Genomic DNA, 19070 nt, shown 5'->3' on the forward strand with positions numbered 1-19070 from the left:
AACTTAAATAAGTTATTGATTTCAGTCATTATTAACGGAGAAATAATGCACCATGGGAGAGTGTGTCGGGCATAACATCCATGTGCTGATAGCTCAGAGGTCAAGCCAGCAGCACTTAAAGGGCAATGCAACCCAATATGGATGTTCCTGGCAATACTTCATATCTCAATCATTTGAAAATTCCAGATAAGTTTCATTATTGACGCGGAATTGAAATGCGGTGTCTGTATTTTATCATTTTTATGCCCACGAAGGTGGCATATTAAAATCGCACCGTCCGTCCGTCCGTCCGTGTGACCGGCTCAATAACTCGTGTCCGGGCTGTAACTTTCTCTTGTATGGACAGATTTTAAAATAACTTGCCACATGTGTTAAACATACGAACGACGTGTCGTGTGCAAGACCCTTGTCCCTACCTTTATGGTCAAGGTCACACTTAGTGTTTATTCACAATGGAATTCTGCATATAAGGACATAGGGTATAGGTTGTCGTGTCAAGGCTGTAATTTTCTCTTATATGGACATATTTTAAAATAACTTGCCACATGTGTTCGACATACCAAGACGACGTGTCGCGTGCAAGACCCGTGTCCCTACCTCTAAGTTCAATGTCACACATTGTGTGTCGTATGCAAGATCCACAGGCATACATCAAAGGTCAGTGTTTTTTTTTTCATGTACTGACCTTGTTATAGGTCAATGTCACATTCGGGGGCATTCGTCACATACTGTGACAGCTCTTGTTTTCAAAAATGCGTTCAGGTACTTACATACATATAGCAGTGTTCCAGCTAGGCCTAAATAGCCTGCTGTCTTTTTACTATGTCCTGCTGTGCCTTTTTGTTTGACAGAACCCTCATTAATGATAATGAACTCTATTTGAGATTTATTGGAAATAATGTATTATCAATTATTAGATAAAAGTGTAAAAATATATTTACATAATTTTGGCACTAAAAGTAAAGAGAACAGCTAAGATATCCATAACAAACTATAAGTGTTGAAAGTAGTTACAACATATCGATACACGTACAATATGAATTGAACAATGACCCCTGCAAATGACCCATTAAGGCTCATTCAATGTGCATCAAAAATTGCCCTTTATGACCTAGCACCCATCCCTTTTTAAATCCTGGTCGGAGAACTTCTATAGCATATACAAACAAAAGTACACAACTTGAAAATGCAATGACAATTCATTACATATAACAATATCAATGATATAATGTAGGAAGTTAGGAACTGTGCGTTACACTGGACTATGAGATACGCATGGCCGTATCTTGCTTTCAATTGACATATTTTATAAATAACAGTGACAGTGTGATTATTTTTTTTCATTTTTTAAAACAAATAACGTCTTAGTTAAAATATGAAAAATATTAGAATATAAAGCAATGTGTATTTTGCATTAAGAAAGTCACGTGATAAACAAAGTTCGTAGTGACATTATGAGCGCTAAATTTAGACAATACTTAAGGATTTATGACATGTTTGTTTTTTACATAAATGCAATTTTGTGTCATCAAATTTGTCAAAAAATGTATTGAAAATATTAGAAAGGTTAGTATAGCGTGTCCGTGGCCTTCTGGTTAAGGCGTCCGCCTTACCTAGCGTTCGGCATTTTAAGGGTAGTGTTTGGAAAAGTGGTGTCCTCAGTACTGGTTTAACCCATGAATGTTGTACCCCGTGTCTCGAGCTTGAGGATCAAATATAATCTTGGAAATATATACAGTACAGTTCTTCAGACCGTTGTATTCTTGCTCAGTGTTGAGAATACCATTAATGATAATTTTTGATAATATATACTATTGAACTGTAATTCATTTTCTCATATATGCTCAGTTTTATTATCGTACCCGTTATAAACTTGAAAAGTACACAATTTCCCTTATCCATTCAAAGCTTATGTCAGATCATCACCATATTTATTTCGAGGTCAGTGGGTCGAAGGTCTAGGTCGTGGTAACCTTCCGTTGAGAATCGGTTTACATTCAATATCTAGAGCGATTTGGCTCAGGACCTCAAACTTGGTAGTATGATAAGTCATGACCAGCAGACGAACCCTATTAATTTTGACTTCAGTGTAGATCAAAGGTCAGGTTGCTGGTAACCTTAAGCTGAAAATCGGTTTCTATCAATATTTGAATAAATAACGTTATGTCACAAGGACCTCAAACTTTGTAGACAAGTTGGTCATGACCAGCAGATGAGACCTATTGCGTTTGAGGTAATTGGGTCAAAGGTCAGGTTCATTGTGTGCATTAGCTGCGGTCGGTGGAATTACCGAATACGCAAAAAACTTGGAAAACCCGAAAACGGTTTGCTGAAAAAAAACGCAGTTTCATATCAATAATCAAACAGGACCAGCCCCGAACTTTTTTGACGACAGATGGTCAAAGGTCAAGGTCGTGGTGACTTTATGCTGAAAATCCGATCATTCAATAACTGATGAATGCTAATATATACATGATTATATCCATGAACCTCAAACTTGGTATACTCTTGAACTGCATTTGCTTTCTCGAGTAATGTTTAAAAAACATTCGCGGCGTCTTTGAGATGCTTTGCATCAAAATTAGTCTTTTTATTTTATGTTATTTTACATCAGTCACAATTCCCACTGCACGATATGAATGTCAATACTTAGACATTTTCTTTCGTGTGGCTTTTCTTTAGGTTCATTTCTCGGAGGATTAAACGAAACTCTTCACTTTGGAGATAACTGTCAAACTCAATTTTAATCTGTTGCTTTAATTTACTGTCCTTTAATCTCTGCAAGAACATAAAGGACTAATAAATGGAAATAAAGCAAGTCTATTACCTATTTGTTTTTTCCTATTTCTTTATTGTCCGATTACTGTTCACAATTTGAATTATTGAATTGATAGTAGTAAACTATCTGACAGAACAGCAGAAGTGAGAAGACATGATCATTGAGCGTCATTGACATTGAGTCATGCAGATTTTGCAATACTAAACTTAACTTCCTGAGAGTATTGAATGATTGAACCTAAAGAAACTGATAGATTCATACCACAAGCCGCCCACAGGCACAGATTACTGACCATCAACAGGTACAACATGGAGCCAATAAGAAGAAGAATGATCCTCCGAGTATTGTTTGATGTCATCTGCATTGCTTGTGGTAAGAAAATGTTGAGTGTTTTTTCCCCTAAACTGATAGAGGTAAGGCCAGATGAAGGAATCTATTATTTACATAGTGCAAAAGAGCTTTTATTGTAACTAATAAAATTTATTGTTATTGAAAACAGTAGTTACAGATTACATGTGGCACGTCTGAATACAAATGTCTTTAGGGCGGTGATTTGAGAGGTGGAGTCCCCCTCCTTTTTGGAAAAGGCTTGGTTGTCCTCAGGCAAATTTTACAAACATCTATTCCAAATGGTAAAAATTCTTGTGACATTGTAGTCACTATCATAAGTGGAAATTTGTATCATTGTATATTACACATATTTGTTTTCTTTTTTGAAGACATGGACAGATGTTAACATTTTATTCATTTCTCTTTTGCAACTTCTTGAGAAATGTACTGTATGCTTCAAACAAAATAAACTAACAAAGTATTCATTTAAATTTATCATGTAAAATACATCTAAAGACACCAAAAGTTACTTACATTAAACACTAGAATTTAGTAATTGCAAGCGTCTTTTATGTGTGTTATCTTTAGCAATTAACACTTTCACAGTCATGTTAGACAATCATAGCCAATTATTCCAGTCTCATGGTCATAAAGTTCAGAAAAGAGCCAGGAGTTTCGGATTATTGATAGTGTACAGTATTTTGTTACCAAGGTGACCTACATGTACACCAGACACCGGTTATATGACAGTCACTGGTGAACAACTTATTGTATCAAGGACCGCAACAGACCTCCACCATTTAAGTTACTTTTTTCATACTAAGGCAAATTAAAATTTGACTTCTGGGATTATTGGAGCAGCAGAAGATATCGAAAATAATTGAAGGTGTATTTTCATAACAAATATTGTTTAAGCAAATACTCTTATTATTAAGAAGCAACTTCTTTAATAAATAAATAGCAAATATTCATTTAATGAATCAAAAGCAACAGTTGAGAGACCGGGGGATGGATCGAAATTCCGGGGGATTTTTCCCCCCGCCCGGGGATATGGCATGTATGCCAACTACATGCATGTAACACTGTTATAATTCTGACTTGTAACATGATATCTGTCAAACTATTATATTTGATTTTCTTTATACCTTCCTTGTGCTTTATTCATAATTGTAGTGTTTGAAAAGTTTAATATAATATACATGTATGATATATGAAGGATTATGAAGGATTTGTCGCAATTTTATCCAATGAGCTCAGGAAATGTGATGTCACACAAGAGTAGATTTAAATGTAACATGTTCAAGACGTCATTTCCTGTTTAAATACAAAATTTAATGAAGGTTTTAAGAGTGTTTTTCATGAAATCAAGACGTTCAGAAAGATCACGCTTTCCTGTTATGATTGAAATAAATAAACAGCATTATTTAAATAAATCTTTATCATAAAAACAAAATGAAAAATAAACGTATGACTTGCTGAAATAAAACCAATTCATCAATTATTGGTTCCAATTTTATTAGTTATTTTAAACCGGAAATAATGTATAGCATGTGATAAATCTCTGACTTCAAGTTCAAATATAATCTAAATACAATGTATAAGCACCGTTTTCTAATTTGTCACAAAAAAACTTATTTGTCACAGTTTATTTTGTAAAAGTTTTTTTTTTTCCAATTTTAAGTTATATCTTAACATTTTCATATCATTTACCTCAAAGGGACTTGCTCATGGTTTGTAAAATTCACTTTTTAAGAAATACAGCGTGGCAAATCATTAGAGTGTTATAACTACAATGCTGACAGCTAAACTCTTCAGCAAATATTGATATTTGTTCAAATATCTCCTTTGAAGGCCACAAATTTTAACACTGTTACTAGCGGGATTCAGCGATTTGTTGTATCATGATGGTTTGATTGAAATTATCACGTGATATTAACAATGTATTGTTACAAGGTCAAAATACCCAATAACTGTTGTAAATGTCCTTGTAGCCTATTGGTTGACTTTTCTTTCTTTTTTTGTGACTTTACTGCTCATAGAGTAAAATAATGAATAAAAAGTGTTTCCAGATGCATTACCGGGAAAACTAGTTATTGGTAAAAAAAACATGAGCGAGTCCCTTGAATGAAAAAGATGAAGTATGACAGATTTGTGGATGGCTCTGTGTAACAAGTGAGTGTTTGTCCTTGTGTCTCACCAATTGGATCGCCAGGCAAATTCTGATTTAATCATTTAGAAAGCTCTCACGAAATCAGTTTACTGCCAATGTTCCATGTAGTCATGATTTTTTTTTATGTGGGTGGGTTATAATCAGCTGTTTGTGCACAAGTCCTGACTTGTATAGAGACATTCGCGTCAGCATTTAGAAAGTTCTTAATTATAATTCTACTAAACCATTAAATTTGTATATAATTGAATAGGTTTCGTATATATTGTCTGAATCGAAATTGGACAGTTATTGGTTGTGAATATCATGCATTCCTTCAATGTCCTAATGTTGGTATTATTTGTAGACAATATTTTTTGAATTGGTATTCATCTGGTGATAATTTTAATGCTTTCTACTCTTTAATTTCTACTGAAGATGATAATACAATATTAAAGTTAACAATCTATGTATACCAACTGTTAAACATGATAAATATGTAAATGTTATGTTGCAACTTCAATACTATGTTTTTTGTACATGTTGTGTATTTTGGGCTGGTGGTCTTTGTTTACTTGAATAAACTGAATTGAATTGAATTGATATTGTAAAGCAAAAATAATAACTATGTTTGATACAAGTTGTTAATTTTTCCTGTAAATATTTACCATATCCGTTTAATATGACATGGGGCAAGCATTAAACTAATTATCCTAAACACCATGCATTTCAAAGTAATAACCCTCACTTCCCCTATTAAATGTCATTAAATGGTCAAAGTTGATAAAGAGACACTTTCAAGTTTATGTACCAGCATATAAAATGTCCTGTCATATGTTTGAATAAACTGAGTTACAAGGCTGAATTTATTTGTCCATAAGGCATATAAACAATTTATTAGTTTATTTCCTATTGAATACACTTTCACTTTTTAAATTTCAAATATAAGTCGTTGAAATATAGTTATGTGATATCATTTACATGTGTTGTTTAATGAATTGAAACAAGGATTTTGTCATTTGTCCATTATGTTAAAAAACATGTTAATACATGAGGAAATGTTTCAATGTGTGAAAGAGTAAGAAAGAGCAGTTTTTCAATGGTTTCATATTTTGTTTTGACAGCATAGATTTAGGATATGAAATTCTTTCAGCACTTACAAGTTACCTATCATTGAAATATTTATAACATTATAATTGAAAAAGATACATATATTGTTGATATACATAGTTTATTAATATAATCATGCTTTTTATGTAAGGCTTTGGTTATATATACAGATATTTCAAGATATTAGTAATGAGATATATTTCCTAATATCTTAAAACTGAGACTCATTGATTGTTTTAATCAATACCTGCATGGATCTATAAACAATTCAAGTCAGTGTTTTCACTATAAAACTTTATTAAATTTTAAATGTCATCGTCTTTTAATATAAGATATCATTTTGTAAATTGCAATGTTCAAATCATAAACTGTGAGTTGTGATTGTCAATTCAATTCAGGATGTTTGGAATCAGGATTAATTACCATTAGCTAGCCAATAGCTTATCAAAATTCAGCTTTCTTTTATTAACGGATTGAATAGTGTTTTGTTTGGTTTTAAACATTCAGAGTTTAAAATCATTGAAAGAATCCCAAGTAAAGCCTAACCATGGTGGATTTACATATGAGCAAGCGGCGAACAACATGCAGAGTCCTCATTGATCTCCTTTGCATTGTCTGTGGTAAATGTCCCTTTCTTTAATTTTGATGCTGTTCTATAACTAACTGTGTCTGTATAATGTAGTTATGAGTTTATTTCAACAAAATATATTAGATCTTGCATGCAAACTGTCCCTGAGTTTCAAACAGAAATAGAGAAATGTTTTGTTAAATTGTATGATACACATGTATTTAGAATGATATATATGTTTACATGTTATATATATAATAAGACAATATTTACCATACATGTATTTAAAAAAAAATAGAAATCGCTTTCCCTTGCTAATACTGCCATAGATGGTTTAAGGGCTGTCTTGCTATTGATTTTGGGGTTGAAATTCACCTATATAGGTGTAGAAGTTGTATAATCATGTATTTTTACATAGTATTGTGTTGGAATTCACTTCCAAGCTTTTCGTTTCATGTCCGGCCAAAATCAGACAAAAACAGCCAAGATTAGGCTCCTCTTTCTGCAATATGCAGTGAATGCTGTTGCCAGTTAAAATCCATTTCTATTATTGTGCTTCTTTATGATACATGACACAACATTTGACAATGCATTTAACTGTCAAATAAAGTTAATGAGTTTATTCAAAATCCCCTTTTACTATCAAATTTGCAAAGGAAAAGGCTCCGGCATCATTTTCCCCAATAGCAGACAGACTGTCGGCTCTTGTTTATCCTTAACTTTTTCTTCTGAAGTTGACACAACAAAATAAAAAAAAATTCTGAACTACCTTATTTTATTTTTTTCAATCAAAGTCCTTTACATCTTCTTTTTCTAATCTTGTTTGCTAGACATGTTGCCAGTCATAGAATTACAGGTTCTTTAGACATACATTTTGGTTATTTAGAATTACGTATAAGGTTTAGAATGGTTATAAGATTCAAAGTCTTATTAATGTTTGATCTCCTATGTTTCAGTTGGTCTGCCAGTTATAATCCTTTTCTTCGCGGCGAAGCCATACCAGCGTGGATTCTACTGTGATGACCAGACATTGATGCACCCGTATCTTAGCAACACCATTCCCACATGGGTTGCAGGATTTGTTGGAATCGTTCTGCCTTGTGTTACTGTGAGTGTTTTAAAATATTTTTTTTAAATATATCCCTCATTATTTAATGTAGATCCCTCGAATCTTAGAAACCTCATTCCTACCTGCATCGGTCGCTGGATTTGTTGGAAGTAGTCCTGCCATGACCTATTATGAGTATGTAAAAGAGGTAAACCTGTATGTTTGTCAAACCATTTCAATGTGGTTCATGGAATTGGTTGGAAATAGTTCTGCCTTGCGGCACTGTGACAAACGATAACAATGATATTTGTATCAATACGAGACATTTTTTATTTAATATGAAAAGTTGATACATCATTCTTGCCTGAACTTAGCTGTTGCACACCCTTAAAGGGACTAGACACCAGAATGTCCCAAAATAGGCAAATACAGTTTTTCCTCAAAGCAAGCCTAGATTTATCAGTACTAGCTAGTTTGAGGCCAATAAAACATCATTGTGCATGATTATAGGAATGTTACGTCGCTGTCTCAGCTGAGTTTACCAGTTTAAAAATAACGCATAATGGTTTCCAAGGTTAAAGTGTGTATATTTAGCATATTAATTAAAGTCAAGTGATTAGTACAGGTTGATATAACAATGCTATTTCTAAATTTGCTGGGATTTACCTGGTACACAGACCCAGTAAATTTCGAAATGGAAGAATATGTTAAAACTGGGAAAGATCCATTTGTCGTTATGGATGTGCTACATCGGTAAGTAAGATTCTATGCGTTATACACAAAGATATCAATTTTATGTAAGATTTTTGCAATTTACTTTTTTGCTTGGAATGGTATCATCTGGTGTCTAGTCCCTTTAATTTCATCTTCGGTACCCAGTAGATTGATGATATACTACTCCACTGAATAGTCTGGGAAAACTGACTGCAGAATCCTTGTGCTCATGAATTATTAATGAGGTGAATTTCAGACCTTTGATTGGACTCCTGAGACACACCTCAGGCATTTCAGAGAAGTTTTGCTAGCCTATTCACCCTAGCCTAACCCAGTCCAGTTATTGTTATAGCCTTGGTGTCGACATTGTTGTGCAATTTTATATAAACCTTGTCCATAACTTGAATACCATTCGTTTGAAAGGTTCAAGGTATGCAGATGAAACTTGGCATGCCCCTTTTTCATCTTAAATAAAACAGATGTGTTTGCGAAGCTCCACAGTGCTCATGTTCTTGTTTTAAGATTAAGATTTTGTAGACTACACCGTAACATGTAGTCATTAATAAACGAATAAGCTTTATTTGGTAAACTGACTTGGCAGCAACACTAAGCAAAGGTTAAAACTAACCAATTCTGGATTTTATAAAGCAGGGCTCGTTGAAAATTTTTGATGCCGAACACTCGCTAAAGATATGAAATGAAATTATCAATTATATTACAGATTTTAGTCATAGAAGGTATCAAGGCATTTAAAAAAGTCATTTTTTTGCAATAATATTTAAGGTAGTTATTTTATTTATTTCAAAACTAATAGCTTTATTGGTTAGCTAAGGTAACGTTTAGTAAATTTTAAAAGGAAAACTTTCAATTCTGATTTGTTAAATTTGCATAAGATATGAAATGAAATTATCCATTTTATTACAGATTTTAGTCATAGAAGGTCTCAAGGCATTCAAATCACATGTCACACTATACCACTTCATTGGCACAGTCTACAAGCTTGTAATTCCATTTTTCTTCGGTGCCGGACTGTGTCAGCTGACTACGGACATTGCAAAATACACCGTGGGGAGATTGAGGCCACACTTTCTCACTGTTTGTCAACCAGACGCCGCTGTGTGTGCCATTAACTCAGGTTACTCAAGTTCAGCATTACAGCAGATGAGAGTGATGTAGTGGTAGAAATGTCTGCCTCTTACCAAACATTTCTTGGATTTGTGGTCCACAGGGGCACATTTTTGCAACTCTCAGACTAGAGGCTGAGGGCTATTCCATTTAAAACATATAACCCCCGAGGGGGGGGGGGGATGCACTTTTAAAATATACCATCCCCCTACAGAAGCAAATTTACCCTTTTGGATTCCAATTAGCGAAAAAAGACACCCTACCATATACTATTTAAATAATTGTCTTCACCTGTTTATATGTTTTAGTGGAATAGCCCTGATGAAAGATGTCTTCTTTTTCAAATAAAAGCAAAAGATATAAACTAAAGCCATACTACTTTGGATTAGTCTAATGGTAAAGGTTTCCTCCTCTCATCCAAGACATGGTGGATTCTAGCCCAACTAGGAGAACTTTTTCTTGAATGCTCATTACAGACATAGTATTAATTTCTGCCTGGGAAACAGACTTGAGAATGATTTATATCGGCTTTCAGTTGTCTTAACCATCAAGCTAAAATAATTTAGTATTTACCAACTTTTTTGGATCACAATTTCTTATTTTGTAGTCCTTGCAAAAGAGCAAATCATTCTTCGTTTTTTATGCTAGTTGGCATAGTATGCTTCAAACTTGATTGGGTAAAAAATAAGTTTTCAGAGGATAAAAAAATGAATTCATATGATTTGCTTTTGCCATACTGAAATATTTGTTTATATTTTTTAGGTTACATCACAGATGATATTTGTAAAGGAACAGACAGTGCAGCCATTGAAGAGGCCAGGTAAGCACAATTTGAAAGAGACAATTCACAAATGTTAAGCAAGGCCCATAACTCTGGCTTCAATAATTATTGAGTTATTCCCTCATTGAAAACAACAATAAAAGAGTGCCTTTCCCTCCCCAGCACCCTTTTTTGTTTTATAAAACAAAGTACAATTTTAAACATCAACAAACCTCAATCTTTAATGTTTGAGTTTTGATACAATAGAACAGATGTGAAATTGTAAATATTGAATAAATGGCCTTGAAGGCTGAGTTTTCTGCCTAACCACTGAAACATGATTTTTTAGTTGCTTTAGAAAATGTTTTAAGCTATGGCACTTACAACTGTTTCTTCCCTGACAATGTTTAAAGGTAAGATTTATTTACGATTGCAATGATAAGCACGTAACTTAAGCTGTAAAGAGCTTTTATAGCAACAATCATGTTTCAAATACATGTGATAAGGAGCATTTACAATTCCTGGCTAAAATCAATACTAAATATTGACGAGGCTCTGGGTGGGAATCAAACCCGGTACCTTCTGACACAGTGTCTGTCACAGTTGGGGTAAACTTTTTTATGACACACATCAACAAAAGTAAGTGTATGCCCATCTTTTTGTCAGGAACAGATAGGTGGCCATCACCAACGATGCTTCTTATGCATTCTCTTTCTTTTGATTTGTCAATAGATTTTGCCTGATGAATTTCAATATTTCACTTCTACACCGGTATTTCTAAAAATAAAATGTGCTTTATATTGTTTGCAGGCTGTCATTTCCCTCCGGTCACTCATCTATATCTTTCTACTGCATGATTTGGCTCATGGTAAGTATGGTCTTAGTGAGACTAAAAAAGTAAATGAGTGTTTCCGATTTTCAAAATGAACCTACCTTTTTAACCTGTCCCTAATCTTTCTTATCGCAACCTGACAAACTTCATCTGACTGTTTATGTAATATCCTTGAAGGTATTTCTTTCGATAGTTTCTTGAACCAGCAAGACACATGAATGTGATAATGACACTCAGAACCTATAAAATCTAAGAACAATCCCAACTTACAACCGGTACTCAATTTTTAGCTGGGAGTAAAATTGGAAACATTTAGATTTTTGGTCTTATAACTTGAGATAAACTATTTATTTTATTACCGTATGAAAGTTCCCACTTGAATTTTGTATTCCTGTGATGTTCAAATGTTGCTCCTATTTTGGCAGGATGAGTCGTAAAGCTGTGGTATCATGAGCCTTTTGATATATCTGTCTTACAGAACAAGTCATGTACCGGTATATTTTATGAAAGAAGTATCTTTTTAACTGGAGTGTTTTAGACAGATGCAAATTGTGATGTGTTTATACAAGCATGAAAGTATTTGATTATTTATCGATCACAAGTAAATTTTCAATCTTTCATAAATTGGTCTTTTTTCCTACACTCCTCAGAACACCATGTACTATTCTAATATTTCTTTAAAAGAAATAATAGTTTAAAAGTTGTTCAAATTGTCCTTTTCTGTGGCCTTACAAGTTACAGTTTTCAGGATCCATTTTACTATGGGTATGTTTTCCTTTTTGTGTTTTACTTTATTATTTTATATGATTAAGATTGTATTTCATCTGTTTGACAGGCCTATATCCAGTTCAAATTCACATGGAAGCGTTACTGGCTGGTGCGTCCTGTCTTCCAGGCCATAGCGTTCTTCCTGGCGTACTACACAGCCCTGTCTCGAATTTCCGACTATATGCATCACTGGAGCGACGTCCTTTCCGGTGCCATCATTGGCAGTGTTATAAGTCTTCTCAATGTGAGTGGAAAGGCTGAGCTTTTTAGCTTGTATCATTTTTCAAAGAAAAATGAACAGGTATTGTCAAAGCCTCAGTGTTGTAGTCATAGCCTCAGTGTTGTAGTCATAGCCTCAGTGTTGTAGTCATAGCCTCAGTGTTGTAGTCTTAGCCTCAGTGTTGTAGTCATAGCCTCAGTGTTGTAGTCATAGCCTCAGTGTTGTAGTCATAGCCTCAGTGTTGTAGTCATAGCCTCAGTGATGTAGCCATAGCCTCAGTGTTGTAGTCATAGCCTCAGTGTTGTAGTCATAGCCTCAGTGTTGTAGTCATAGCCTCAGTGTTGTAGTCATAGCCTCAGTGATGTAGCCATAGCCTCAGTGATGTAGCCATAGCCTCGGTGTTGTAGTCATAGCCTCAGTGTTGTAGTCATAGCCTCAGTGTTGTAGTCATGGCCTCAGTGTTGTAGTCATAGCCTCAGTGTTGTAGTCATAGCCTCAGTGATGTAGCCATAGCCTCGGTGTTGTAGTCATAGCCTCAGTGATGTAGCCATAGCCTCAGTGTTGTAGTCATAGCCTCAGTGTTGTAGTCATAGCCTTGATGTTGTAGTCATAGCCTCAGTGTTGTAGTCATAGCCTTGGTGTTTGAGTCATAGCCTCAGTGTTGTTGTCAGGGGTGTAGAAATGGGCCGGGAGCCGGTAAAATAACCCTGTTACTTTAGCATCTCCACCCGGCTAATTTCCCTGCATCAACAAAAATAAAATCTGTTATTTTTTGTCATGTCTGTTCTGTTTACATCCGTTTAAAACCCTGATTGTTTGTATTGTTTATTTAACTTTCCGCGCGTTCCGACTACAATACAGCATTAGCTCGATACGTGACGTCATTAGTCGCATCCCCCTCTGGGATGTTTTTCAAGTATTAGGTTTGAGTTTCCCAGTGTTCCGAATACAATAACATTAGCTCGATACATGACCTTATTAGTCGCATCCCCCTCTGCGGATGTTTTGAAATTAATGATTTGCGAAGCAATGGAGGGTGAAATAAATATTTTTTTCCAGACACAAAAAAGCGTAGTAAGTATGCAACATGAGCGTGTCTGGCCTTCTGTTAGTCCTATTACCATTTACGCAACAGTAAATTTTATATACACGTGTTCACCAGGTGTAAACAAAATGAACAAGCTTGCGGTGATGTCACTGCTAAAAATAATCCATTATTTTGATGAATTTTTCATGTACGTTGGGTGAAATTTAGTACGCTTTAAATGTCACAAAGTGTCCAGATATTTCTTTTGGTTATAAAAATGGAATAAGTTAGCTGCAGGTGAAATATCTAGAACCACAGAAAATGAAGTTAGATGTTTAATTTTTAGAGGTTAATAGTGATTCAGTCGCTGAAAGTATATAATTGGTAGAGAAGAAATTACATATATTATTAGGAGGGAATAGCTAGCAAATGTCAAGGCATGTGGTCTGGAATGTTATAATATTATCCTGAATCTGAATTTGACAGTAGTTTGGTTCATTAGTTAGCCCTCACTGGTGGGTGGGGGGGATAGTACTCAGTTTCAGTATCATATTATAGTACATTTATGTTAAGGTTCCCTGTTACAAAATAAACATGCACCAGAAGACTAGAATGTTTGGTTAAAAAGGCTTAAATTCATCCCACAAGGGGCGTTGCCCCCTTGACCCTAACAGGGGGAGGACACCCAGACCCCCGCCTACTTTTAGGATATTCCCTGCTACTTGAATTAATTTCTACACCCCTGGTTGTCATAGCCTCAGTGTTGTAGTCATAGCCTCGGTGTTGTAGTCATAGCCTCAGTGTTGTAGTCATAGCCTCAGTGTTGTTGTCATAGCCTCAGTGTTGTAGTCATAGCCTCAGTGTTGTAGTCATAGCCTCAGTGTTGTAGTCATAGCCTTGGTGTTGTAGTCATAGCCTCAGTGTTGTAGTCATAGCCTCAGTGATGTAGCCATAGCCTCAGTGATGTAGCCATAGCCTCGGTGTTGTAGTCATAGCCTCAGTGTTGTAGTCATAGCCTCAGTGTTGTAGTCATAGCCTCAGTGTTGTAGTCATAGCCTCAGTGTTGTAGTCAAAGCCTTGGTGTTGTAGTCATAGCCTCAGTGTTGTAGTCATAGCCTCAGTGTTGTTGTCATGGCCTCAGTGTTGTAGTCATAGCCTCAGTGTTGTTGTCATGGCCTCAGTGTTGTAGTCATAGCCTCGGTGTTGTAGTCATAGCCTCAGTGTTGTAGTCATAGCCTCAGTGTTGTAGTCATAGCCTCGGTGTTGTAGTCATAGCCTCGGTGTTGTAGTCATAGCCTCGGTGTTGTAGTCATAGCCTCGGTGTTGTAGTCATAGCCTCAGTGTTGTAGTCATAGCCTCAGTGTTGTAGTCATAGCCTCAGTGTTGTAGTCATAGCCTTGGTGTTTGAGTCATAGCCTCAGTGTTGTAGTCGCCTCAGTGTTGTTGTCATGGCCTCAGTGTTGTAGTCGCCTCAGTGTTGTAGTCATAGCCTCAGTGTTGTAGTCATAGCCTCAGTGTTGTAGTCATGGCCTCAGTGTTGTAGTCATAGCCTCAGTGTTGTAGTCATAGCCTCAGTGTTGTAGTCATAGCCTCAGTGTTGTAGTCATGGCCTCAGTGTTGTAGTCATAGCCTCAGTGTTGTAGTCATAGCCTTGGTGTTTGAGTCATAGCCTCAGTGTTGTAGTCGCCTCAGTGTTGTTGTCATGGCCTCAGTGTTGTAGTCGCCTCAGTGTTGTAGTCATAGCCTTGGTGTTGTAGTCATAGCCTCAGTGATGTAGCCATAGCCTCGGTGTTGTAGTCATAGCCTCAGTGATGTAGCCATAGCCTCGGTGTTGAAGTCATAGCCTCAGTGTTGTAGTCATAGCCTCAGTGTTGTTGTCATACTCGGTGTTGTAGTCATAGCCTCGGTGTTGTAGTCATAGCCTCAGTGTTGTAGTCATAGCCTCAGTGTTGTAGTCATAGCCTCAGTGTTGTAGTCATAGCCTCGGTGTTGTAGTCATAGCCTCAGTGTTGTAGTCATAGCCTCAGTGTTGTAGTCATAGCCTCAGTGTTGTAGTCATAGCCTCAGTGTTGTAGTCATAGCCTCAGTGTTGTTGTCATACTCTTGGTGTTGTTGTCATCCCAGCGGAGGCAACGTTCAAAAACTTATCTTCACTTACTGAACTCATAAAACAATGAAGACTTGGTATATATATTACCAGACACAATATGCACATGTATAGCAAGTCCATGAAGTCTGGATTAAACGAATTTTGAGTGATGTCCCTTGATTGACTGAAAAAACAAATGGTTAACATTAACGTTTGTTTGGTAGTGCTCTTGTCATAGCCTTTGGTGTCATGTGTAGTGATCATCGAACTACCTATTAAAATTATAAAAGGTACTTTTGTACACAGATTTTTAGCAAGGTACATAACTCATGCCTATTTATATTTAGTTAATTGTTGAATTATGTTTCTTGATCATGCACTGTTTAATGCTCTAAATCTCGATCGATGATTGCTTGTGGTGCTCTTTTTTGTTGAGACTTCTTAAGTTGAAATGTAAGAAGATTACGATGTATGTACATGTATATAAGAGTGTATTGTATGACTTTGTTCATGGCGTATGTTTGCATACTTAAATAATTATGTATTCCTTTACAATTATATTTCCTTGACCTAAATCCACTTTTCTTAATGATGACCTTTTACACTTCAGATATTCTTCATGTCCAATCTATTGCCATGGCGAAAGAACAAATGCCAGGACTGCAGTACATCGCTTCCCCTTTACAACCGACCTGTAGTCAGGGATACGCCGAGTACAGATCCCGCCATGCCTGTATGATGCCAAGTGCAAGATACAGCTGTTTAGATACACTACACAAATAGTTTCATTACATTGTTTATTTTAGGCCATATACTTACATTACGTGAATTTTGACTGAATCAAAAAATCTATGTCTCTATTTATGACTTCGATGTTTTGGAGGAACTAAATTAATTCAGAAACTAAGGAACCTGTTTAATGTTATATTGACAAGCAATTTATTACAGGATTGCATTCATGTTTCTTTCTGCTTTACCCTAAAATATTATTTTGTGTTATTAGATCAATCCACTAAGGAGTAGTGTAAAACAATTATTGTAATTATAAGAAAGTGACCAATTTTTGCCTAGTTTAGTTACTGCATACTGCAATATTGAATATATAAGGCAGAGATCTAATTCATCATGTCTATTTGGCATGAAGGTGTTCTTTAGCTTGACTTAACACATTCCTTTCAAATAATGGCCTTAACCAATAGATACAAATACCACACTCATGCTCAAACTATACCTTTGATGTAATCTGTGATATGTTGCATTTATTCACAAATTAATATTTTTTAGAATTTTATTGTTTATATCATATGTTTCAGAACTTTATAATTTAATCATATCAATTGTAAGCAAATGTCATGACCATCGAAACAGAATTTTTGCCATTTTGGTTCAAAAACTTTAAGTTTATGAGGTGAGAAAATTCTCATACATCAGAGGTTTGATGATGATAAATCTAAATGTGGTACGCAAAGCATCGTCACTCTGATGTCAGAGAAAGGAGGTGATTTGGGTGCATGTATATTTAATGATTAGTATGTATAGATCAATAATGTTTATATGTATTAATAAATAATGTTTATATTTTAAACGGAATTGGGAATCTGTTAAGGTGAATATGTAGAATTGACTTTCTGCTTCAATCATTAGTGTTTGTGTCCCCTTGCTCAGGTGTTTTACCAGAAATACTTATATGCAACAAGTAATTCCTTATCCTTTTTATTTTGTGATCTTTGTTTCAATATTATAGATTAATATAAAATCTTATGTGCTTGGAGGTCTTTTATACCCATAAGTTTTCTTGAAGGTATTTTTTAATTTACAAATAAGTGTTATTTGTATGTAACTGAATGTTATATAACTAATGTGTTACATTGCATTTATATATACTTAATGCTGTCATGAAAGACAATGTTCTGTTGCTGAGCTGTTGATAATTTCTACCAAGTATTAATTGAAAAATCCGATTTTACCATGTTGCCAAGTTCAAGAAGTAGGATGCATATAAGTGAAAAGCCTTCTAATTTATCCACACAATACTTAATCCCCACGTACCTGTTACCATTCCGATATGGGGGGAAATTTCCAGACAAATACAAAAAAGGCAAACTCCAACATGGTTCAATGTAATAAATACAATCTAAAATTGTTCATGAAAACCATTCGTTGTACGTGTTTGTATATGTTCTTTCAATTGGCTACTTAAATGGTTGTCATTATTTTAAGGTAACGTTGCTCTTTAGCTACAAATCATTCATAGATTGTAAATCACATATAATCAACTGGGTCTTCATAAAAAAATTATGTTGTGTAAATGATTAATAAAGACATAACAGCTATTGCATGCTATTTAAATCTTATTACATTCTGACATAACATACCGTTAGTATTAGACATTCCTCTTAACCTGTGATTTTGTGACCTTTTCAACTGTTTTATATCTTACGATTATATTGAAACCATATTTCCATTTTTTACATTATGAGTTACTTACATGTTTGAATTCTTGAGTTACAAACTTTTAGTCTGAGTGTCATATAAGTACTACCTGAAGTGTCGCTGTTGGCAGCAGCGGCAAAACCTTGACCAACAATTAGTAAATAATTATAATCCAATCATGATGAAAATTGGTGACAGTGTTAATGGGCATATATCTCAACCCAAGTTTGATGGTTGGATAAATCACCTGGGTTACTCTTTAAATAAATTTATATTTTGTAGCTTTCTTATTGTCAATATGAAACTTCTTGCATCATTTTGTTGTTACAACTTATCACTTTTAAATGTTTTTAAAAATTCTATTAAATTTTATAACATCAAAACTCAAGCTCATAGGCCTATATAGTACATTGTTTTTTTTATCTAAAACTAGTAAGATGAAAGATGATAAATTGATTGGTGCAATTAATTTAAAAAAACAATTGTGTTTTTAAAAAAACAATTGTGTTTTTATTTTGCGCTGTTTATGCTCAGCAGTGTACCTCAAATGTCTTCTGTTTATACTCATGAGAAAACCTAACAAATGCATTATACAGCTATTGTTGGTTGGTTCGTTCTCTGTTTAGATTCATACTGGTTAGTGTGTTTTTTATATTGGCATACCTTTACAAAATATATTTATTTTACATTCTGAACCTCCAAGGTACTTCCTTACAATTACGTCATATAAACATAGAATAGCGTATGTTATTATACTTATTATTGATGCCCTGTTTGCCGATTTCTCAAAACTACTTAAGTCTGTTAAAACAGGATTAACCTACGCTCACTATTTTTGTTCTTCTATGATTTATGACGTATTTACTTTTTTGTTTGTTTTTTTGACTGCTTATTGAAATTGTCTGTCTGTTAAACATAAAAAACTAAGTTTTATTTATCAAAATCATGTAAAAGTTAGAAACTGCCAAAGAAATAAAGCCACTTTAGTCTGTTAAGCTTAAGAGGTTTCGAGAAGTCAGGATGCTATACGTGTGTGTGGTTGTTATAATGATAAACATGTTTCTGGAAAGTAATATATTATTATATTTAATAAAGAGGAAGAAAATTGCATCCTGTTGTGC

The 19070-nt window shown here is 34.7% G+C and overlaps 1 protein-coding gene across 1 annotated transcript; it reads left to right on the forward strand.

Annotated features, from left to right (window-relative positions):
• Positions 1–2710: 2710 nt before the first annotated feature.
• Positions 2711–19057, forward strand: LOC128213832 (putative phosphatidate phosphatase). The gene is made up of 7 exons (XM_052919891.1): positions 2711–3151; positions 7890–8041; positions 9620–9830; positions 10583–10640; positions 11391–11448; positions 12248–12424; positions 16127–19057. Exons 1-7 carry the CDS (start codon positions 3007–3009, stop codon positions 16253–16255), a joined length of 930 nt encoding a protein of 309 aa, XP_052775851.1. The 5' UTR covers positions 2711–3006; the 3' UTR covers positions 16256–19057.
• The last annotated feature ends 13 nt before the right edge of the window (positions 19058–19070 follow it).

This window comes from Mya arenaria, chromosome 13, assembly GCF_026914265.1.
Source record: "Mya arenaria isolate MELC-2E11 chromosome 13, ASM2691426v1".
Taxonomy (NCBI): domain Eukaryota; kingdom Metazoa; phylum Mollusca; class Bivalvia; order Myida; family Myidae; genus Mya; species Mya arenaria.